This window comes from Hyperoodon ampullatus (genome assembly GCF_949752795.1).
Source record: "Hyperoodon ampullatus genome assembly, chromosome: 19".
NCBI classification, from domain to species: Eukaryota; Metazoa; Chordata; class Mammalia; order Artiodactyla; family Ziphiidae; genus Hyperoodon; species Hyperoodon ampullatus.
Window position 1 is genome coordinate 29643849 of NC_136932.1, and position 24988 is coordinate 29668836.

The 24988-nt window shown below is 41.0% G+C and overlaps 1 protein-coding gene across 1 annotated transcript in view; it reads right to left on the bottom strand.

The window, feature by feature from the left end:
- The window catches only part of LOC307067920 (RAD52 motif-containing protein 1-like), a gene marked incomplete at both ends in the record, with an annotated part of 31073 nt that overhangs the window by 5580 nt on the left and 505 nt on the right, over positions 1-24988 (bottom strand). The window contains 2 exons of the mRNA XM_079725542.1: positions 24362-24400; positions 24526-24738. Coding sequence (XP_079581668.1) covers positions 24362-24400; positions 24526-24738 — 252 coding nt within the window. The remainder of the gene's footprint in view (positions 1-24361; positions 24401-24525; positions 24739-24988) is intronic.

A 24988-nucleotide genomic window follows, 5' to 3' on the forward strand; every position in this document is an offset into this window, starting at 1 on the left:
ACATATTACTGTGGATTTTTTACATCACTAGTTCTTTCTTAAATATCTATTTCCACTTTGAACAGGGTGTAGTATATAAATATAGTCATAAAAATTCAAATAATACAAATAAAGTCAAAGCATTGTTAATTCTTTATTGATTGGTTTGTGCATCTTCCTCTGTCACTAGTTTATGAGCTCCTTAAGTGCTTGAAGGAACCATATATTATTCTTTCCTTGTTACCAGAAGCAAGCATAGATCTTGGCATATAATAGAGGAGTGATGGTCTGTTGACTGAGTGAATGAATGAGTACATAAGAAAATGAAATTACTTTCTCCAACTGAAGCTGCCTGCTGGGAAGGAGAAATGAAGACTAATTTTTAAATGTTGAGTGTCGCATGAGAGGCTAGGCCCTGTACGGTGAGTCATAATGGAGCTGTCCTGGATAATTAGGAAGCTTCAGAAGGGCTCTGAGCCCCTGGTAGTAGAGACAGTTGACATCTGGGATAACCTTGCCACAGTTCTTGCTGGCAAACATCTCCCTTCGTGCTACTGAGAAAAAACTCAGGTACATTAGGCCTTTCCTTCATTTTATTTTAAGATGTTATTCACTTTTCTGTATTTATAAAAATACAGGGGAAAAAAGATAAGAATTATGTATACATGCCAATGAATAAAGGAACACATAATTGGAACTTCCCTGCTGGTGCAGTGGTTAAGACTCTGTGCTCCCAATGCAGGGAGCCCGGGTTCGATCCCTGGTCAGGGAACTAGGTCTCACATGCATGCTGCAACTAAGAGTTCACACGCCACAGTTAAGGAACCTGTGAGCCGCAACTAAAGGAGCCTGCCTGCTGCAACTGGGGAGCCCTTGAGCCGCAACTAAGGAGCCAACCTGCTGCAACTAAGACCCGGTGCAACCAAATAAATAAATAATTAAAATTTAAAAAGAACACATAATTAAAGTAGGTAACAATATCGGGGGTGTGGGTAGTAAACTAAGGCTCTGCATTAACAAAAGAAACCTAGGGCTTCCCTGGTGGCATGGTGTTTGAGAGTCCGCCTGCCGATGCAGGGGACACGGGTTCGTGTCCCGGTTCAGGAAGATCCCACATGCCGCAGAGTGCCTGGGCCCATGAGCCATGGCTGCTGTGCCTGCGCGTCCGGAGTCTGTGCTGCGCAACGGGAAAGGCCACAACAGTGAGAGGCCAGCGTACCGCAAAAAAAAAAAAAAAAAACCAGAAGGTGCAAAACTGTTTCCTATCCAAGACTCCTATCTTCCGTCTTACAAAACTGTAACTAACACTTCAGAGAATCAAAGTCCATACCGTGTAGGATTTTTCCCACCAGTACAAAACACTGGCTCAAGGGCAAGTTCAAACTGGCTATTAATTCAGTTCAGCAAACATTTCCTGAGGCCAGGCCCTGTGTTAGCAGCACTAAACTCAAAGAGGAAGCATGCCATCACTGCTTTCAAGAAACTCAGATTCTAGCAAGACAGGAAAAGCACAAATGAAAAATAACAAGAAATACCTTCCATCTGCCGAATGGCATGGGCTGCCCTCAAAAGAAGAACACAAGTTCACTGTGCACAGATGATAGGGAGAGCACAGGGGAGTTTATCAGAGAGAATGCACAAGAAGTCACCAAGACAAGAAAAAGCACATGATACACTCCAGGTGTGTCAGAGAAGGAGGGAAAGGAGCTAAGAATGCCCTCCAATGCCACAAGAAGTGAGGGCTTTATTCCATAGCAATGGAGCATGATGGGAGGTGTTTAAATAAACAAGGAACCTATCGGGCAGTGCAGTGGTTGGGACTCCGCACTTCCTCCACGGAGGAAAAGGGCGGGGGCAGGGTTTGATCCCTGGTCGGGGAACTAAGATCCCGCAGGCGGCATGGTGCGGTCAAAAAAAAAAGGAACCTATCATGTAGAAGTCCTGTGAACAACTGGTGATAAGCAGGCATTGTCATTAATAACACACCACTAAGCAGTCCAAGTAATAGAGATTGAGAATTCAAGCGCAGCCTCTCCTGAGCTATACCACTCATAATGCAGGGAGCAGCAACCCTGGGCAAAGAAGACCTAAGATCCTCTGACCTGACAGTCACAACACTGCTCCGGAGGACCACGCTTGCAGACCTCCCATCACCATCTCTGTCGGTTCCGAGACTGCTCTTCTTGCCTGTTCCCAACCTCGCTCACTCTCCCCACTTTCTACCTCACCAAACGGCCCCAAGGTACAGGTCTCCTCCATCCTTCCAAAGCTCAATTTATGCCACTTCGCTCTAAAGAAAGACCCACGTTAGCGCCTGTTTTCCCAACCAAAAGAAATCCAAAGAGGTATCTATTTTCACAAAAAAAGGGGGGAAAATGAGAACAGTGCCCGGCATGTGTTGTGCAGCAGCCCATACAGAGGCAATTCGCACTGTGCGCTGCAAAAGCGGGTGCAGGGGCACCACCCAGCTCCTTCCTGGGAACCACACTCAGCACCTCAGCATCAAGCCACCATAGCTTTGAACTGTCACTGAGCTTCTGTACTTTAGCTCAATTTATTCTGTGCATCCGTTAGCAAGATGTGTCCTATGGTCACTGCTTCTTCGCTTTACGCCACTTCGGCTTATGAAAGGTTTCATGGGAACGCTCTGCTTTCAGTCATTGGGGGAAACCCATACTTATTGTCCTCCCGCCTCCCTCCAGGCTATGCATCCACTCTCGGCCTGGCCTTTCCAGCTTTGAAAAGACAACCTGGCTCCGCCCTCTACCGCCTATATACTACAGTGAAAGATGAGGGGAGAAGCTGACAGGTAGACAAAAGGCAGCAGCAGTTGAGTGAGGCCTGACGACAGACATCGGAAGAGTTCCAGGCCCCTTCAACTTTTGAGATGTATGGTATAATAAAAAATGTAGAAACACCTAAGGGATGGGATGAGAAAGAAGTCAAAATGGACTTCAGTATTTGTTAGCATTTGTTAAATATGGGTGGTACATACACAGGGAACAATGTAATATTCTCCACTTCTCTCAGTATGAAATTTTTAATTAAAAAAATACCAAAACACGGTTTTAAAAATTACAGGATATTTTAAATGTTTATACATTTGACAAGTTAATACAACACAAAAAATGAAATCTAATTGTGTAATTCACAAGGTAATCCAACAAATATTTAGAGTATTGTATCCTCAGGCATTACATGGCCTCCCTTTAAACTTCCTCAGCTCTCCCTCAGTGGGTTATAATTCCCAGTTTACTTTAAGGGAACTTCAATATTTAAGTTATGGTTGATGTTTATGTCCCTTATACAAACATGCATTAATTTGGGGAAATCAATTATCAAACAAACATCAAAAGTAATCATTTCTACATTACTAATGTGACTTTGCCCATTAGAGATCAGAATGGCATTACAAGATCATCAGTCACTTATTCTATAGGCCAGAGTTGATGCTATTGACATTTTGGGCTGAACAATTCTTTGTTGTGGAAGGCTGTCCTGTGCCTCATAAATGTTTCAGCAGCATCCCGGCCTCTGACCACTAGGTCCCAGGAGCATGTCTCCTGACTTACGACAACTAAAGATGTCTGTCTCCAGACATCAGCAAATGTCCCCTGGGGGGCAAAATCATTCCTGGTTGACACCTACTGATATAAACAAGCATATAGTGTTTGCTTGCCAAATAACAGCAACAGAAGATGGATAAATCCATGGATTCCAAAGGTCCTAGAATTAGCAAATCTTCTCTGTACAACTCCTAGCCCACATCTAGAAAATATTACAAAAGGAAGCAAAATGAAAAGAAAAACTAACAACACATGAGCTAAAATCTTTACTAGGGACAGAACACAGCATAGTGATCCAAAGCACAGACTTGGAGCCAGAGGACTTACATTCAGAACTCACCAGCTGTCACTCACCAACTGTGTCACTCACCAGCTGTGTGACCTGGAGCAAATGACTTAGCCTCAAGTATCTCAACTTGCTCACCTCTAAAATGGCAAGGAGACAACTAATACCTACCTCCTATGGTTATTTATTTTCACTTAAGAATTAAGCGAAATAATACGTGTAAAGTGCTTAAAAGAATGCCTGGCATACAGTGAGTGCTCAGTAAGTGTTAGCTAGTGTTATTTCACTAAAATTCCATATTTTCAATTTATACAAAGTGGAAATCACTTTACAGATTTCAACATACAACACTGTATTTATAGAAAATAAAATATCATGCTATGTAACTACTTTATCTACTTGACAGAGGAATTATTTTCACCCATTTTCACCATCTCGGTAAACTAATAATGGTTATGATTATGCAATCATAATAATGATTATGCTCTCCAATAGCCACTGGAGAAACAAGTGTACTTGTACATCGCTGACAAAGACAAGCTAACCCCTAAAACTGGCTCTGAGGGGAGATCACAAAGCCTACCATCAACATTAATCACCAAACATATTAGCCAGGGATATCTCAATAAAAGTAACACAGAAGTAGAGATTAGGGACAGAATTACTAACTCCGGGAGCTATGGGGGGAAGTGACTTAATTTCAAGAGTTAATGTCTCTGATATGTAGGCTCAGGTGCCCACCTCAGCACTGGATATGAAGATGCCTACCACAATTAATCAGGTCCCAACAGTTCATTTCTAACTGCGGTCTCCCTGAACCTCACTGCGGGTACTTCTGTAGCGTAGCTCTCCATACAAGGCAGGTCTCTGGTAACTCTCTTCTCTGGTTCTTCAGAAAACAGCATGACCTGGCTACACATACTCCTGAAGAAGTTCAAGCGTCTTCTTGAAAAACATAAAATAGAAACTGCCAGCCGAAGTCAAAGTGAGACAATGTCTCAAGCCACACTAAAATGGACTATAAAAAATACAGAGATCTAGAAACTACCTCTATACGACGCCAACACCAGACACACCTCACCATGTAGCTGACACTCTTGGCCAGGATACACGGATACACCCGTGTCTACAGCATGCAACCCTGACACATAGCGGACAGACACTGACCAAGCTGGGTCTTGTACAGCCTCTGCCATGTGGACAGAAAGGCCCGGAGAAGGGCGCTGAGTCGCTTAAACCCACCAGTGTGGGAAGAAGCACCACGTCCACCCATTGAGAAGGCCACCCCTATTTGCCTTGACTCTTTCTCTTCCTGTTAGAAAATTATCCAACTTTCACCAAAAGAATACACAACACTAACTTTCTGCAAACTCCTGCCCCTGTGGGGAACGGTACTCCTGGAGGATGTAACTTCACACACAAAAAAGCTGGAATCAGTAACCAAGGTTCTAATTCAAATCCGGTCTAATTCAAATCCATTAACCCCTGTGATCCGTTGCCGATATACAAAAAGAGCCTAACAGCACATTAGTCGTTTGACCAGCCAGCGTCCATCCCTTTTTCTGGTAATAAAAGCCCACAAATTCCCTCAGAGTAGGCACCTCTCCCCGCCTCTCAGTCAGCGTGGCTCTGGTGGGATCGACTCCGCCAAAGAGCCACGGGAGCCACGTGACCAGAACTGGCCAATCCCAGTCTCACAGCCTCAAACAGCGATTGGCTCCAGGTCAGACATGTGACCCCATAAGAGCCAATGAGACATCATGAGACTTTTGCTGAGGCTTCTGGGAAAGAGACAGGCGCTCTTTCTGGCTGATTCTAAACGCTGACAGGCTACAGGGGGTGAATATGCTACAGCCGATTTTCTAACATACAGTTCCTACAACTGAAGTCCATACAGGAAAAGGAAGAGTTGACTCGTGGGGAGAACCTGAGTCCTGATGACTTTACTTGAGCCCTGAATCCAGCTAGCTGTGCCTGACTTTGCAGTTAGGTGAGCCTAACTCAAATTTCTTTCCAGCTTAAAGCCAATTTAGGTTGATATTTCAGGCAGCTGAAGCGAACTGATGTATATGTGTATATCTGATTAGTACCTCACAGGATGTGAAAAATGGAATGAACTGATAGCTGTCTTGTAAAACAGTGTATATATACATGATTATTAAAAACACTGGTCACAGGTATTGATTAATAATAACAAGTGCAAAGAGAAAAAAGTGGGCATGGGAGAGAAATGACTTAGTGTGATATGTGCTTATTCTGACTCTTGAAAATATTCCAAAACATTTGTTTAAACAATTTTATCATAAAGCTATTTCAGCAATAATAATAAGAATAATAACAAGAGCCATTTGCTGAATGCTTACTGTGGGCCAGAGGCCGTTGAAATGACTATATTATGTAATCTGCTTGAGTCCTCATAATGACCTTACAAGGTGGATGTTATTATCATTCCCACTAACAGATAAGGAAACTGAAGCACAGACAAGTTAAGTTACTCACCCACAGTTACACTGTAAATAAAAGGCAGGATTCAAATGCAGACATTCTGATGCAGCTCGTGCTTTTAGCCATGACACTGAATCTGAACCTACACTCAGAGTTCTAATGCTGTTCCCGTGAAGCAGAAACTCAAACTCAGGCACTCCCAAAAGCATCAAATGTGAATGTAATATACCACTATTTTAACCCTGGAAGAGTCTTAAGGACTAATTCCTACATAGTTCTGCATTATGAAAGTATACATATTTAACCACATTAGTGATTATCATTTTTTTAAAAAGTGTGAAAACCCTCACAAACCTCAACCAATTGCATCCTTTGCTTAAACAAAAGTCCTAGATGTTTCCAAGACTAAGAGGTATATTAATTAGTACTACCTTTCCAAAAAATAACATTTGCACCTTCCACAAGGTCAACTTTATGAGAACATTCCCATCACTAAATTACTTTTCACTAGTTTTATAGAACAGAAACTTATTTTAAAATCTACCCATCTTAGTATAATATAAAAAAGAAAAAAATTTATGAACTGGACTTTCTCAAAATTAAACCTTTTTCCTCTTTGAAAGACACTATTATGTTAGAAGGATACGAAGCCAAGCTAAAGACTGAGAAAAAACCAACGGCCAATCACATACCTGAAAAAGGATTTGTATCCAACTATATAAAGAATTCTCAAAACTCAACAGTAAGAAAACAACCCAATTAAAAGCTAGGCAAAAGATTTCAATGGCACTCCACTAAGAGGATCTAATGATGGCAAATAAGCACATGAAAAGATGTCCAATGGCATTAGTCATCAGAGAAATGCAAATTAAAACCATGAAAAGATATTACCACATACCTATTAGAATGCTTAAATTAAAATCACTGATAGTGTCAGTGATGTGGAATAGGTGGAATTCTCGTACACTGCTAGTGGGAGAATATAAAATGGTACAGACACTCTGGAAAAAGGGTTGACAGTTTCTCATAAAGTTAAAAATATACTCACTATATCACCCAGCAATCCCCTCTCCCCAGAGACAGCTACCCTAGAGATAGAGAAATGAAAACTATGTTTGCACAAAAGTCTGTACACAAATGTTTACAGCAGCTCTATTCCTAAATGTTAAAAATTGGAAACAACACAAATGTCCTTTAATGAGTGACAATGGAAAATTACTCAGTAATAAAAAGGAATAAACTTTCAATACATGCAATAACTTAGATGAATCTCAAAGACAGAGTAAAAGAACCCAGTCTCAAAAGCTTACATGTATGATTCCACTTATACGACATTCTCAAAAAGACAAAACTATAGGGATGGAGAAAAGGTCAGTGGTTGCAGAGGTTATAGGATGGGGACAGTTAACTATAAAAGGATAGCATCAGGGAATTCTGGGGGGTGATAATATTATTCTGTATTCTGATTGTAGTGATGGTTGCACAAACTACACGTGTTAAATTAACAGAAAAAAAGAAAAAAGTTAGTTTTACTGTACGATAATTTTAAGAATAAAATTTTAAAATTATTTTTAAATATGAATCTCAATGTCACAATGGACACGGTTTTTAAAAACTGGAAAGAAATAAAGAAGGATAAGTTTGTTAATAAAAGGAAAACCTGGGCTTCCCTGGTGGCGCAGTGGTTGAGAGTCTGCCTGCCGATGGGGGGGACACGGGTTCGAGATCTGGAATGGGAGGATCCCACATGCCACGGGGCAACTGGGCCCGTGAGCCACAACTACTGAGCCTGCGCGTCTAGAGACTGTGCTCCGCAACAAGAGGGGCCACGGCAGTTAGAGGCCCACGCACCATGATGAGGAGTGGCCCCCGCTCACCGAAACTAGAGAAGGCCGTTGCACAGAAACGAAGACCCAACACAGCCAAAAATAAATAAAAAATAAATAAAAATAAATACATTTAAAAGGAAAACCTATACATTTCCCTTTCTGCAAATGTAGGTTTTCGAGGCAAGAGTAGAGCCTCAGAAAGAATGTCTGCAAACAGAACAATCACTAGTTCACTAAGTACAAAATGTAGGATACTTTTGAAGAATCCCATCGCAGCTAGATAATTGGACCAGGACCAAAAGTAAATACTGGAAGAAAAATGAAAGCAACAGTGTACCACAGAGGTGGTAGGCAGATTAGCCTGGACTAAGACATGTTCAGTAATAGATAATAAGGGTGGTGATTTGTAAGCATCATTCTCATCCGACTGTGGACTTCCTTCTGCGACAGAATAAGGATACCACCAGATCATCCTGAAATCAAGTCATGAAATGTACTTTTATATTTTTAAAAATAAATTATTGTTCTTAAATTAACTTTTCTTATTAATTTAGTCATGGTCCTCTTTTACTGCTAAAACATTAAACCTTATTGGATTAGAGACAAACTTCAAAAAATAAAAATAAACTGTGATCAAATAGCAGGAACAAACAGTAGTAACTAAAATTTCTTCAATCGAAACTGAAGATGATTTCTGTATCTCTGTCTTTTACATTTGTCTCCATTAGGGGAAAAAAATGATGTACCTCATAATTAACTTGGCTGGCATGAATCAGACTGCATTTGTAAAGGTATCAGAAGACCAATGAGCTGTGGTAAACAGTACCACTGTCCACCTGAGCAGAAATTACTATACATAAGTTTCTTTACATAACTAACAAAACAAAAATTTAAACAAAAGAATAACTACTAGAAAAATATTAGAGATTCATTTTTTTAAGTCAGTAATTTGCCTCATACATTATGATTTTCCCTGTGGAAACCCAATTATTACCCTGAAAACAAGACCACGTTAGAAAGTAAATGCATTGTGACAAAAGAAAGAAAAGGCAGATTGATACATTATTAAAATAACTCACACGCCATACCCTGAGGAGTAAGGAAGCCATGGCAGAGCAGGCCCCCTTCTCCTCAATCGACAGCACAGCTGTGGGGAAGACACTGCAGCTAGCCAAAGCGTGTCACACTTCCTCAGGGAGGAAGCAAGATACAGACCACTCTAGAGAGGGCGCCCATAAACTGACGGCCACGCTCATTACCCAACGTCCAGGCCACCCACAGGCTGACTGCAACCCAACTTTCCCACCATTCCCACACAGGCCCCAGGAACCGTCAGGCCTCTGAGGCTCTGCCAATGCCCTTCCCTCTACCCAAACATCCTTTCCCTCCTCTCTCCGGACCTCAATCCTGCCCAGCTCTAAATGAACACACCAAAGCCCTAAGAATGCCTCTCTCAAAACCAAAATTACTTCCTAGAGAATGATCCGCCTCTTACTCATACATTATCTTGGATTAAATACATCATGTAAGATGCCTTATGTGACCAACACAACTATTTTAGAAATAGGAGTCATGTTTTATATCATCTATGACATGACATGACAACCAATCAGCTCACTAAAACCATTCAATAAATACTCTAATTGAATTTCCGAAAGAGTTGACCTAAAATAACCTAAATGCTAAGCATTTCAAGAACTGTCCTGAACCAAATTCACTTCTCATTTGAATGCCAATGTCATAGACAGGGATGTTGTATTGTCTTTAAATGTACTTGCCTTTATCCAAAACTAGAATCTCTGATGGATCTATGGGACACACATGTAAAATATTCTGCAAAGTAAAAAAGCTTTATTTATTGTACTGTGCTTAATATTCAGCCAGACCTGCATTTTTCTATAAAACTTATACAATTACTGAGTATGCATGAAGCATTAGAAGAGAGACTAAGTCTATTGAGAAGAAAACTGGAAGCGAAGGTCATCAATCATTTTCTACTTTCAATAATCTCTTTCATAAAGAGGTAAATTCTCCTAAATTCCAGAATGAATGGAATTCAATACAGCAAAGTAAAATGCTTTAAATACATAAAATAAATATCTTGATGGACCTTCCACCATCTGTTTTAGTCACTTAAATTATAAAAAAGAACCCTAAATTCAAGAAAAGTTATATCAACAGCTAAAATTGAGATTTTTTTTTCCATCTATTACTTTGATTTTCCTGACCCATTTTTGAGAACTGTCAGCATTGTGGATCAATAATTCCAAAGTATTTCTTGAAGAGAGTGAGATTCCTCCCAAGTCATTTAACATGCTTACTAATCAATAAAGATATGAAAAAACAAAAAAACCATATTTATGAAGCAAGCAAATTATATTAAAAGACTGACTTTGAGAAAAGGTTGCTGCTTGCCAAGAAAATTTTATTATTATAAAATATTTTCTGTCATTTGTATTTCTTCATTTTCCCTTCCAGATTATCTGTGTAGCATTGTAAACACATCATAATCCAAAGCAGTGGAGCTTTATAAATAAAATGTAAATCAACGCAAGAGAGCCAACTGCATAATTAAAACAAAAGTGTACCGGGCTTCCCTGGTGGCGCAGTGGTTGAGAGTCCGCCTGCCAATGCAGGCGACACGGGTTCACGCCCCAGTCTGGGGAGATCCCACATGCCGTGGAGCGGCTAGGCCTGTGAGCCATGGCGGCTGAGCCTGCGCTTTCGGAGCCTGTGCTCCACAACGGGAGAGGCCACAACAGTGAGAGGCCCGCATACAGGAAAAAAAAAAAAAAGCATACCACCACCACGACCACCATCATCCCAAGCAGATTACAAAATAGCAAGCAGTTTATAAAAGAATAGTCTACAAGCCTACTTTTTAAAATATATATCTAGGGCCTCCCTGGTGGCGCAGTGGTTGAGAGTCCGCCTGCCGATGCAGGGGATACGGGTTCGTGCCCCGGTCTGGGAGGATCCCATATGCCGCGGAGCGGCTGGGCCCGTGAGCCATGGCCGCTGAGCCTGCGCATCCGGAGCCTGTGCTCCGCAACGGGAGAGACCACAACAGTGAGAGGCCCGCGTACCGCAAAAAAAAAAAAAAAAAAAAAAAAAAAAAAAAAAAAAAAAAAAAAAAAAAAAAAAAAATAAAATATATATCTATATGCACTGAATATCTTATATAAAAAGCCAAGAGAGAGAGATGAAACAAAATATTAAAAGTAAATAGATCCTTCCCCAAAACCCTAGCTCCATTCCAGTCATGAGGAGAGCATCACACAAACCTAAGTTGAAGGACAGTCTATGAAATACATGAACCAGGACTCTTCAAAATTGTCATTAAAAAAAGGAATGTCTGGGACTTTCCTGGTGGTGCAGTGGTTAAGAATCCATCTGCCAATGCAGGGGACACGGGTTCCAGCCCTGGTCCGAGAAGATCCCACATGCCGCAGAGCAACTAAGCCCGTACGTCACAGCTACTGAGCCTGCGCTCTAGAGCCCATGAGCCACAACTACTGAGGCCACAGGCCGCAACTACTGAAGCCCGGTACTCTAAGGCCTGTGTGCCGCAACTACTGAGCCCGGGTGCTGCAAGTACTGAAGCCCGCGCACTTAGAGCCCGTGCTCCGCAACAAGAGAAGCCACCACAATGAGAATTCCGCGCACCACAATAAAGAGTAGCCCCCACTTGCCATAACTAGAGAAAGCCCGCACGCAGCAACAAAGATCCAACACAGCCAAAAATAAACAATAATAAAAATAAATAAATAAAGGCATCATCACATAAAAACAAATGAGGAAATAATTTTTTTATAAAAGAATAACTGGTGGGGCAGTAGTTAAGAATCTGCCTGCCAGTGCAGGGGACACGGGTTTGAGCCCTGGTCCGGGAAGATCCAACATGCTGCAGAGCAACTAAGCCCGTGCACCACAACTGCTGAAGCCCGCACGCCTAGAGCCCGTGCTCCACAACAAGGGAAGCCAACACAGTGAGAAGCGCGTGCACCACAATGAAGAGTAGCCCTTGCTCGCCGCAACTAGAGAAAGCCCACACACAGCAACGAAGACCCAACGCAGCCAAAAATAAATAAATTAATTTAAAAAAAAGAAACTAAAGAGTCAAAAACAAACTAAAGAAATAAAATATATTTTGGGAAGAAATAGGAAAAATTATACATGGACTTGATATCTGATAGTATAACTATTAGTATTACTGAATTATCTTCTTAAGTGTGATAATGGTATCATGTTTATGAAGAAATATGTCCTCATTCTTAGAAGACACATGATGAAGTATGAATGAAATGCCATCTAAGATGTCTGCCACTTACTTTCAGCTGGCTCAGGAAAAAAAAAATTCTATCTATTTGACAGAGAAAGAGAGACAAGGCAAATTATGACATAACGCTAACAATTGGGTATTGATTATACTATTCTTACAACTTTGCTGTAGGCATAAAGATTTTCATAATATAAATTAAACTAACAGTTTTCTTGAACTTAAAAAAGATTCAAGGGCTTCCCTGGTGGCGCAGTGGTTGAGAATCTGCCTGCCAATGCAGGGGACACGGGTTCGAGCCCTGGTCTAGGAAGATCCCACATGCCACGGAGCAACTACGCCCGTGAGCCACAATTACTGAGCCTGCGCGTCTGGAGCCTGTGTTCCGCAACAAGAGAGGCCGCGATAGTGAGAGGCCTGCGCACCGCGATGAAGAGTGGCCCCCGCTTGCCACAACTAGAGAAAGCCCTCGCACAGAAACAAAGACCCAACACAGCCATAAATAAATAAATAAAAATTTAAAAAAAAAAAAAAAAAAAAAAAAGATTCAAAACCCAAACTAATCCAGAAGTTATAATCTTCTCGTAAATATAAAATATATTTTATTTTATGCTGCTTAACTCATCTCCTCCAAATTAAAAAAAAATTGAAAAGGGGTGACTTATTTTACATAGTAAGGAATTATAGCTAACATCAAGGAGTAATATTTAGGTTTCCTTCCAATTCATATTGAATACAGTCTTTTTAATCATCTGAGCAGTTTATACTGATCTTGGGCTCATTAATTGCTAACTTACCTAGTTTTTTTAAATAAAAATGTTTATTTGAATACAATTACCTTATCCCTTAAGGAAGCTGGAAAGAAGACTAAATAACCCAGAAGACACAGTTGGAAACTGTAAAGAGGTATAAGAAAGAGAGTCACTGGCAGAAGAGAAGAGCAGATCTCTTGCAAAGCTGCATTCCATGTACCCTGCCTGGGTCAGACATAGTTCATCTTGAGCCAAAGATCCAGTAGACACCCATCTGCCCAAAATGCCTTTCTCCAACTGAGAAAGAAGTGAAAATGCTAAGACATATGAGAACATTCATTGCTGTCTACAGCTAATTGAATCAGAAATCATTAATACCATTTCTAGTCCTGAAATTCTATTATTCTACATAAAACAGCTTTAAAAACAAGTATATATTATCATTTCACACCCATTAGGATGGCTACTATCAAAAAAATAGAAAATGACTGTTTGCGAGGATGTGGAGAAATTGGAACCCTTTTACATTTCTGGTGGACATCAAACGGTGCTACTGCTATGGAATACTATATGGGGATTCCTCAAAAAATTAAACACAGAATTACCATATGATCCAACAATTCTTCTGGGTATTTCCCGAAAGAACTGAAAGTAGGGACCTGAACAGATATGTATACACCCAAGTTCACAGCAACATTATTCACAACAGCCAAAAGGTGGAAGCAACCTGAGTGTCTATCAAAAACTGGATGGAGGGCTTCCCTGGTGGCGCAGTAGTTGAGAGTCTGCCTGCCGATGCAGGGGACACGGGTTCGTGCCCCGGTCGGGGAAGATCCCACATGCCGCGGAGCGGCTGGGCCCGTGAGCCATGGCCGCTGAGCCTGCGCGTCCGGAGCCTGTGCTCCACAACGGGAGAAGCCACAATAGTGAGAGGCCCGCGTACCGCAAAAAAAAAAAAAAAAAAAAAAAAAACTGGATGGATTTTAAAAAATATGGTATTTACATACAATGGCATAGTATTTAGCCTGAAAAAGGAAGAAAATGCTGCCACATGCTACAATATGGATGAACCTTGAAGACATGCTAAGTGAAATTAGCCAGTCACAAAAGGACAAATATTGTATCAGTGCACTTATATGAGGTACCTATGGTATGAATGGACCCTATTCAAATTCTTAGAAACAGAAAGTAGAATGATGTTTGCCAGGTGCTTGAGGGAGAGGGGGATGGAGGGTTAGTGTTTAATGAGAACAGACTTCAATTAGGGAAGATGATGGAGTTCTGGAGATGGATGGTGGTGATGGTTGTACAACAATGTGAATGCACTTAATGACACTGAATTGTATGCTAAAATGATGAAAATGGTAAATTTTATGTTATGTATATTTTAACAATATTAAAAAAAAAACCCACAGGTATGCAAGCCATAATACCCTCCTAACCCTCCTTAAAAGGAGTGAGGCCCATGTCCTAATCCTGATGCAAACTTAAGGAATCCTCACTGCCCATTTCCCCATCTTCCCAGCCCAGGAAGGAGAACCACGACCTGGCAGGGCAGAGCCAGAGCCAGAGGCGAGAAATTGGTCCTGACGTTAGCCCCACTGAAGAAACTCAGAAGAGCCACAACAGAGGGTAAGGCCCAAGAAGACGGACAGAGGCAGGCTAGGGAAGAGAAGGCAAAGGCAGAAGGAAGGAAATCCATGAGAACATGGGCAGCTGATGTGACTGGGAAGGGACACCACAGCTGTGAGGAAAAGGAGGATCAGACAACAGGGGAAATCAGAGAAGGGAACTGCCCCAAGGTAAGGAAAGAGAGTAGTAGGAGAAAAAAGAAGAATTGTAAGCAATAAGGAGATTCATTCAAGAAGAGACTCTTCCCAAGTACCAGCAGGAAAATGACTTCGTTCCACTGAGGTGGCCATTTGTATCTAAAGGAACCAAGAAAGTTGGTGAAGCCTATAAAAAGTTAGGAAGAAACATTCTTTTCTATGTAAGAATATTAATATACCCCCATCCACAGAGAACTATGTACTGCCATTTTTTTCATTTGTTTTTGTCCTTTTTTTCTCCCACAAGAAGAGAACACTTACTTGTTTAGGAATAATTTCAATCAGGGCCTACCTTTTTTATTTGTACCAAACACTAGTACACCATGAATGAGCTAAAGCGTTTTAATGGCACAGGGGTAAGAGTATAGGCTTGAAGCCAGCTCTACCTGAATCTGAATCCTGGCATTGTGACCTGAGGCAATCTGCTTAAAAATCTGCTTTGATTTCCAAATCTGCAAAATGGGAATCATAACAGTGCTACACTTCAAGGCATTACTGCAAGAATTAAATAGGGTAAAATATGAAAGCACTCAGAACAGTGTCTGGCCCACACTAATCACTATTAAGGTATTAGCTTCCTATTATACTCCAGACCTAGAACATGGGTTCCAGGAGAGCTGAGATTTTGTCTGTTGTGTTCCCTGTTGAAGCCTCAGGTACCTCACATAATTCTTTCTTGAATAATAAAAATGTATTGAATGCCAGCAACACAGAAGCCCAAAGGAATAGCACTACCTTTCTGTTATTACCAACAACTAAAATCTGCATAACACTTCAGGCTCACAGTTCACACAGCATTTTCTACACCTTATCTCAGGTAATTCTGTGACACTGCCATTATTACCTCCGTCTCACAGACAAACGAAGGCTCAGAAGACATAAGTGATTTGCCCAGGAATTCTGGCAATTAATGCTACTTCTGTTCACTCTACACCCCCACCCAGAAAGCTCAGAACATACCCTACTGAACTGTTCAATTCTCCTTAACTACAGATACCCAGAGTTCAAGTTCACCAAAACACTTTATCCAATTTGCTTCAATAGAATTGATGGAGAGGGAGGAAACAGATGAAACAACATTACTAACTATTAAACTTGAACAACGGGTACAGTGGGATTGATTATACCCTTTCCACTTCTATACATCTGAAATTTTCCATAATAAAAAAAATGTAATTAAAAAATAAACTCTTCACTCCCAACATAAGCTCTGCCACTTCCAACTTCCTATTGAGCACACCTGGGTGCGAGGAAAACACCACAGCAGAGAAGTTTCTCAGTCTGAGGCACTGAAGAGAGTGCTGGACTGGAATCACGAAGCTTCAGTCTTCACTCTGCTTTATCTAACTGTGAGACCTCACTGGTCCCTCAAGCTCCTCTGGGCCCCGAACTTCCGCATCTGTTCCTTCCAGGGTTAAGATTCTGATTTCACCTTTCTACTAGTTCCTTAAACTCAACACACAAAACCAAAATCGTCTTTTCTCTATTCTAAACCCCTAAGACCTGCTCTTCCTCCTGACTTCTGTATTCCTGCTGTCCCATTCTGCCAGCCATCCAACCACAAATACCTCAGCATCATCTCTGACTTAAGACACAGAACTGACTGTTCCTTCCCCTCCTACCTAATCAGTCACCACATCTCTCTGTTCAACCTCCAAAGTATCTCTTGACTCCACCACCTCCTTTCATTCCCAAGCACACCAACTCAGACACTCATCATCCCTCACCTGGAGTAGTACCATGAACTCGACTGAAAACCCTGTCTCTAGTTTCTCCTCACTGAAATCCATCATATTCATTCTCCAAAACCCAGTCATGACCTCTCAACAGCCTCACTGTCCACTATGTTCCTTCATGTAACCCAGGGTCTGGGTAATTTGGATACTCAGTTTCCGGACATCCACCTCATTTCCAACACCACCCCTGAGCCTTTGCTCAAGCTACCGTTCCCTCCAGAATGCCCTCTTCTTGCCCTGGCGCCTCAATTTCACAGTGGTGCAATTTAAATGCCACCTCCTCAGTTGAAGTGTTCCCTTACATCCCCAAGGGGGCCGTATCACTCCCTCCACTGAACCCCTAAGCACCTTGTCTGAACCCCTCTTACAGCGCCCTTCAAATTCCTATTAGTCCTTCCTTGTTTTGGTGCCCCTACTCTCTCTACTAGATGATTCGCTCCTTGTCAGAGGAAATGATGCTTTATTCAACTTTGTATCCTTCAGAACAGAGCTTCTCAAAGACTGTGCCGTGGCACTGTGGTATGCCGTGAATGAGCTAAAGAGGTTCTAGTCAGTCATCCCCTCAGCCCTCCACAAAGAGACTTCAGCAGACAAAGTCCCAGAAGTCGAGCCTCAAGCAGCCTCAAGCAGCCTCCTCCTTCAGCCAAGTATACGCCACGATGACTTGAGGAGCACTAAGAGGACGCAACACGTGGTACACAATGGATGCGCACTAAACATGTGCTGAGCTGAACCTTGGAATAACTAACCCATTCCCCTTCAACCACTATGTTCTCAAGAAAACTTACCATCCAGACTAGACTCTCTGAACATTCTCCCCGAACATGTTCTCATCATCTTTTTAATAATCACCTGTTTATTAGCTGGTTATACTTGCCTTACCATCCAAAGCCCACATCGATAGTTTACTGATTAAAATAGCAAAGGATATGAACAAACAATTCACCATGAAGAGACTCAAAGAGAAAAATTCAACATTATAGAACAAAGAAGTACAAATGCCACTTTACACTATTAAGTAAGCAAAAACTTTTAAGGAATAAATGTATTTATATCCAGTTATGGTGAAACAGGTACATCTGTATATCTGTTAGTAGTACAAACTGGTATAACATTCTTGAAAAACAGTATGGCGATATATATCAAAAGCCATAAAAACATTCATACCATTTAAAACAATAATGCATTCAAAAATTTATCCTAGAGATATAATTAGCCAGAAAAAAATACAATATCTACAATAACGTAGATTAAAGTATTAACTGAAAACCAGCCAGCAACATAAATATCTAACATAAAAAGATTTAATTATTGACGGCATGACTTGATGAAATATTTTGCAGCCTCTCAAAGTGTAATTATGTCAATTAAAATTGTGACAACTATAACATGGAAATGTTTCATAATCTAATAAGTAGGAAAAATTCAAATTATATGCGTTATAATTAAAAATGAGTACAATAATGTGTATATATATAGATAGATAGATAGATATCTATATATATATACATATTTTTTAACAGAATGCCAAAAAGAAAATCAACTGTTTTAGGGGTAGTAACCCAAATATTTAACAATTTACTTAATAACAATTCTTACATTATTTTATAATTTAAGAGAGAAAGTTCTATCATACTGAGGAAACTAGGGGTCCCAGAATGCAAACTCGATATAGTCTCAGGAAGAGGTCCACACCTCTCTTTTACTGCTCACTTTGGCCTTAACTGAGAACGCTCATGCACTTCTTATCACAATGACCTATGACAACCCAGATCCCCGCCTTCCAAGGACCAAGAAACCAGCTCAACTAGCCTTCTGATCATCCCCATGAACCTGTGGGGGATGAATCGTGCAAACTACCCTAACTCAACAAACAAAGGACCCCTACAACAATGTTTTACTTTAGCAATCAATAAGTAGCCAAGCCTAAGTTTAATTATAAACCCTAAAAATATATAGCATTGTCTCATTAAAGTCCTGGGACTAGTATTAAAAATATATCAAAAAATAATTTTAGCACTGATGCCCCACAAGGACAATATTAAAACTGTCTTCTAATTGTTTTTCTGTAGTATTACCATTTCCTTAGTTTAATACTAAATGGTCAAGATACTATAATGGACCAAGAAGATTAATTACTGTGAAATAATAAATACTCAAGACTAAAATGTCATTATTAGGGCATTTCAGCAATAAACAAATAAGTTGAAGGACTAATACAACCATTAGGAAAAAAGTTTAACCTTCTGTTTCCATTGATATGTTCCTGGTATCCAGATCCTCAAAAATGCAGATATATAGTCATTCATGACAATACACACATAGTACATAACAGGAAAAACAAACAATTTAATACTTAACCTATTCATCAGAGCACTGGGAGATCAACACTCAAGAATGTTGACACAAAAACTGAAGGACCTCTGAAGATCCAATCATATGCAGATAGGTTGAATCCCTGTGCAGTTACTCATTCAAAACTCATTCAAAACAGAAGTGGAAGATTAACCTACCCTCACTTCTCTTCAAACAAACTGACAAAGCATCAGGCAGTCTGTTTGGAGTAGGTTCACCATCATCTGGTCGGCTCCAGAAGTAGCCAATTCAGTCAGGTCACCACTGCTGCACCAGGGCCCTACTTCCTCCACCTTGTCCCACCTCATCTTGCTGACCAGACACCCTCCTCTAGATTAAGTCCCTTTTGTCTTTTCCTCAGGCATTACCAAGTCCTTGCTTTGTAAATAAGGCTCTCCCAGACCTTACTCACCTGCAGTTCACTGCACTGGGTATCACCCAAAGAGCCCATCAGAGCCCTTTATAATTTCTGAAAGAGAGAGAAGGAACCTTTTAATACATACTAGAAAACACCACTGCTGATGTATCAGTTCTGAAGCATTTGTATCAAGTGGTCACAGCATATGGTCCTTTGGTCCACAGTACTTCACTAAAATGTAGCATAACCAGCCAGGACCAAGAGTCCTGAGATAAGGGTCCAGAGATAAAAGTTTGGTTTAATGTTACTACTAATCAGCTGTGTGACCTTGGGAAAGTCATTTGACTTCTCCAGGCCTCAATTTCCTCATTGGAAAATAAGACAGACTAGATAGAAGCAGCAGAGCATACTGCAGTGGAAAGAGAACACCCTTTCCAAGGCACAACGCCAGCACCACTACTTACTGGTCTTGCGACATTATGTTCGTTAATTCACATTTAACCTAAATTTCCTCTGCAAAGCAGAAATAACAGCTATCTTGGAGTTGTTCTGAAAACTAAAGGAAAGATCATGAGTTATAAAAAGTCTATAGTAAGTATACTGTGCATCTCATCATAAAATTCCACAGATGATAATTACCAACATTACTCTCAGCCCTACGGTTACGTGAATTCAATTTCCAAATATTTATTTCCTTACAAGATCAACAAATCAAAACTTTACCAACCTGACAATGCAATTAACTGTTTGAGTGCTTCACTAACAATTCAATTACAGTTATCTTAAACTAATGGAAGTTTAAGATTATCAATATTAATTAACATCACAGGAAATAAGGGTGGAATACCTGCCTAACATCTAAACAGGTTCAGTGGCCATGCCTTCCATGACTTCTCCCTCTGCTTTCACTACTGCCCGCGCACCGAGTCAAGAGAGGTCTTCCAAACACCAAGTAACACCAACTGCTTTCTACGGTCAGATTAGGGGGACATGGCTAACGATGGAGGAAGGAGAGCAGAGGCTTTTTATCTTTTGTCCTATATACACTTAGCACTGCTTGGATTTGTTTACCATAGCATGCATCAGTTTTACATAAAAATAAATAAGTTTTTAAACTATATTAGTTACACATATTGCCTACTGAAAGGAAGCTCGCCTCACAGGAATATTTTCACCACAAGGAGAATATCGAAAGAAAAAAGCAAAAAGGCAAATTCAGATGTTCCGAGAACACCTAAAATATGGCACAGAAATAACAAAAATCACAAACATTCACACGTCACAATGGTTTACTCAAAAAAATGTGCCTGCATTCTTTGAAGAACCTAATGATGAATCAGGGTTTCTGGGGGTCAAAACAAGTTGAACACACAAATTCTGGCTTTACCAGACAACTTCCTGCCCTTGAAGAAACTGACCCAGTACAATTTACACCAGTAAACAAGTTGGTATGACTCGTTAGTAGTATGCTGAAAAACTTTCAATTTGCTTTAGACAATTGGTAGCTTTTAAAATAAAGATATATACATATATAAATATATATGCACACATATATAGACATATAAATTAAAAATCTTCATGTTATATCTACTATTTCTTTTTGAAAGAGGAATATTAACCTTATTAAATTCAGGAGAGCTCAAAAGTATAATCTCAGCCACCGGTGAAGTGACAGACCACTAAGTTTTATGCGGCTCCTAGCCAGTGCTACCGACGTCATCCTGACTACACCCAGCATTTTAAATGAACTACAAGCTGCTGCGGCCACACTCTCCACACATATCATACTTCTCTCCTAGAAAACAATTCAAACTATTGTTTAGAAATCAAATTATATTTGCATGTATACTTATCTAAGTTGATGGAAATAAACAGCCATAACAATTTGTTTATAATTTTTTAAGTAGCTCCTCCCCATCTCTTCTTTATCGACAAGTTGATAAACTTGGCCCCAAATCTACTATGCATTTAAAACTGCTAAGCATTTAAAACAACAGGCCAAAGGACCTTACTTCTTGTGCTGGGCCTGTATTTAGAATCTTAAATATATTCTGACAGATAATTAGAGACTAATTTGCATTTAATATCAATACCATGCCTACTTCTTAAACAGAGAACAAAAATGCATGTGTAAGATCTGGTCTACTTATTTGTAGGTCCCTCTGCAATATTCTTAGCCTTTCATGAATATGCTCTATATTTGTAAACTACACAAGGCCCTTTGCAAGTAGGAATGATTTCCCCTGTTATTTTGGCATCACTCCCTTCTCCAGTAAAACTCTGGACTGTCCATAAATGTATACAGACGTTAAAACAATGTAGATTGAATACTTACGGTATTAGAAATAAAACTTCTTGCTAACAACTGCAAAAATCAAGCACACCAGCTGATAGAGAGGCACTAACTGACTCCCCAAAACTCCCGCCTTACCTAAAAATAGTGTCCCAGCTTCCCAGCCAAAAGGACAGACTAAAAAAGCTATGTCTTCATTCAACTCAAAGACACAGACCCTCGCTTCACCACAAACTTCAGTACTATGGCATTTCCCATTTTAGAATGCTTCGTGTGACAACCTGTTCGGTGGCCAACCACCAACTTCACTTTGAAGTCAATACTAACACTTCACATGGTCTACACGTGTGAAATGTGGAAAATGTCTTGACACAGCTCAGGCCAAACAGCACTAGCCACACAAGATTACCTATTTCTAAATATTCCCTTTTGGATTATAAACAAACATCTCCATAGGCCCAAAAGTAGATCTTTGGTTCTTTCCACAAAGTAATATGTATTAAAAAAAAAAGATAAAAGGTACAGATTGGGAGGTCTAAGGCATGAATATGCCTCCATCTGTAAGCTGAAAATAAATTTTAAAATCCATATTTGCTCTGCTAAGAATAAAAATAAAAATATATATAATACACACAAGCACTTCTGAGTTTCAAACAGAAGCAAATGTGGTGTGTGCACTTACAAAAAGATCTTGGTTTATATCCACCTTACTCTCCCCAGTTTTTTTTTTAAGGCAAAAATGTCAATTGTATGCCTCAATCTGGAATAAAATAAAGCACAGCTTACTCTTCTTAAACAGATGTGTGATAGAGATGAAAACTTGTGAGTGGATTTCAAAATTCAAAGGCTACCCTGATGTGTTAAAGGAAAAAAAAACAAAACCCTGCATTAACCAATCTACCATAACAACTTACATTTTCTCAATAAACCATAGTAATATATTTTACAGACACACACACTCACACACACTATAGTATAGTACATCTACAATGACTAAAATTAAAATAAAGATATATTTTTAAAGTTGAGAAAATTGCTTGTGAAGAATGTAAAGTAGCAACACTCTCCTCCTCACCAGTACAGAATACTGACTGTTCATTGACCCTGTATTCATAACGTTCTATAAATCCAAAGCCTTATGAGTTAGAATAAAGCAACACTCTGAATTCACACACTACATGTGACCAGAAGATAATGACAAGCCAGTCTTATCCCTAATAACCTAACCAAAATGCAACACTAACATTTTTATTTCCAAATAATTATGAGAGAGCCAAGCACTGTTCCAGTTTTCAGAAAATAAAAGCACGATTTGCCTGAAATCATTCTTTCCAATGCAAAGGGTGTACTTTACATGAGTCCCACAAACTGTAGACGCACAAAATCCGCATACACAATCACTAACACTCAATGCAGACTAAGTGATGGACACCAAAGCACACAGAAAATTAAGACATTCAATTAAAGTTACACAAGGGAATTTCAATAGGCAAACTATAATTACCCCTGGTGAAGATACTAATCAAGGATGGCTGCAAATAACATTTGGCTCTGGATAAGCTCCAGTAGCTGAAAAGTTTGGTATACTTGACACAGTTGTCCTTTCCAAATCTAGCCCTGCCTCTACTCCCACTTGACTGAGTGAGTGATCTGGAAATAAAGATGGCCCCATCAAGTTACTTAGTTTCAGTCTCACCCTCATGACTTGATTAAAATAAAGAAGGAAAAAAGGTAAATCATTTTTAACTGCAGTCTCACCTTACACATCTCACCAGCACTGTAGTTCTTTAGTCATCAATGACTTCATCCAATTCCTGAGATAAACAGAAAAGTAAAATGTGTCTAGACAACACCAGTAAGAGACATGTAGCAAACATTCTATCAGCCTGAAGTGAAAGGGCATATAAATTTCAAATGGAAAAAGTTACCAAAATGGTACAGTATGCAGCTTTGTAAATGAGTCTGTTTGCTTTACTTTAAAACCAAAACATTTCCTCTCTGTGTGATAAAAGAATAATTATAAAATGTTCTTAAAATCCAAACATAAAAATGTCATATCTCACTGAACTTACTTTCAAAAACTCAAATGAAAAAGAAGGAGAAAAAAGAAGAGATGAAGGAGAAGAAATCCACTCATACGCGTTTAAGAGAGGGCAGAATGAAGAACAAACTGCCAGGACGACGCCTTCCTCCCCCCTCCCCCCGCCCAACTCTAGGCATCCACTGTCTCTGCAGTTACACATCTATTAACGATTTGCCTGAAAAGTGTAAGTGGTGAGGGTGAAGGAACAACAATTTTGAGTTTCAAACACAACCTGAGGGTCTCAATCCAAGAAGAATCCTAAGACCCTGATTTCCAACCCTGTCTGGACGATCCTCAGCAAAGGGGAGGGTGCAGGAGGCTCAAATAATTCGGGGGAGAGCAATCAAAGTTCCTTAGATAAAGCTGCGGTCCCTTAGCTCAAGAAAAGGGAAGTCTTGAAGGAATCTCCAAGAAAGGATGCTCTGTTTTCATTTTTGTTGATGTGCTTGTGGCCCAATGAGAATTTCCGAGGAGGGCGCGGAGAAAGGGGGTAAAGAAAGTGAAGCTCAGGTAACGGCCCTCGGCGGGGGAGGTAGGGGTGCACCCCTGACCCACTTTTCCCCGCGCTCACCCTCCGGCCCCCGCCGCACCCCGCGTGGAAGTCCGAGCCCTGAGGGGGCAATCGAGCAGGGCGTGGGAGGCCTGCACGCTCCCCACGCTCAGCGGCGACCCGGAGGAGGGGAGCGTGCAAGGCGGCTCGACTCCCCCTCCCGGCGTGCCGTGGGCTGGACAAACCTCCCGCACGCTCGTGGCCGGGGTCTGCGAGGCCCCCTCCACGGCCTGGGCCAAGGGCTCCGCGGCCCCCCAGTGGAGGGGAAGGGGGCCAGGGAGGGAAAGAAGCTGAAAGCAGCCCCAGCGTCCGGGCCTCGCCTCGAAGAGCCCCGCTTCCCAGGCCCCGCCGCGGGCCGTCTGGGCCCCAGGCCAGCCCCGGGGCTGACCCTCCCGGGACTTGGAGGACCGGAGGGGAGTCCGGTCCTCTCTCCGGTGGGCTCCGGCAGCTCGCGGAGAGATCCCAGCAGCAGAGAAGAGGGAATTCAGGACTTACCTCTCATTACTTTCTACGCCATCTTGGATCCACTATGGCAACGCCCCACAAAGCATTATGGGTAAGAAAGAGACTTTAAAGTGACCGCCCCCCTCCCTCGGCCTCGGACTCCTGCCTCCCGCCGCCGGCGCCGCCCCTGGGGCCGCACCTCCC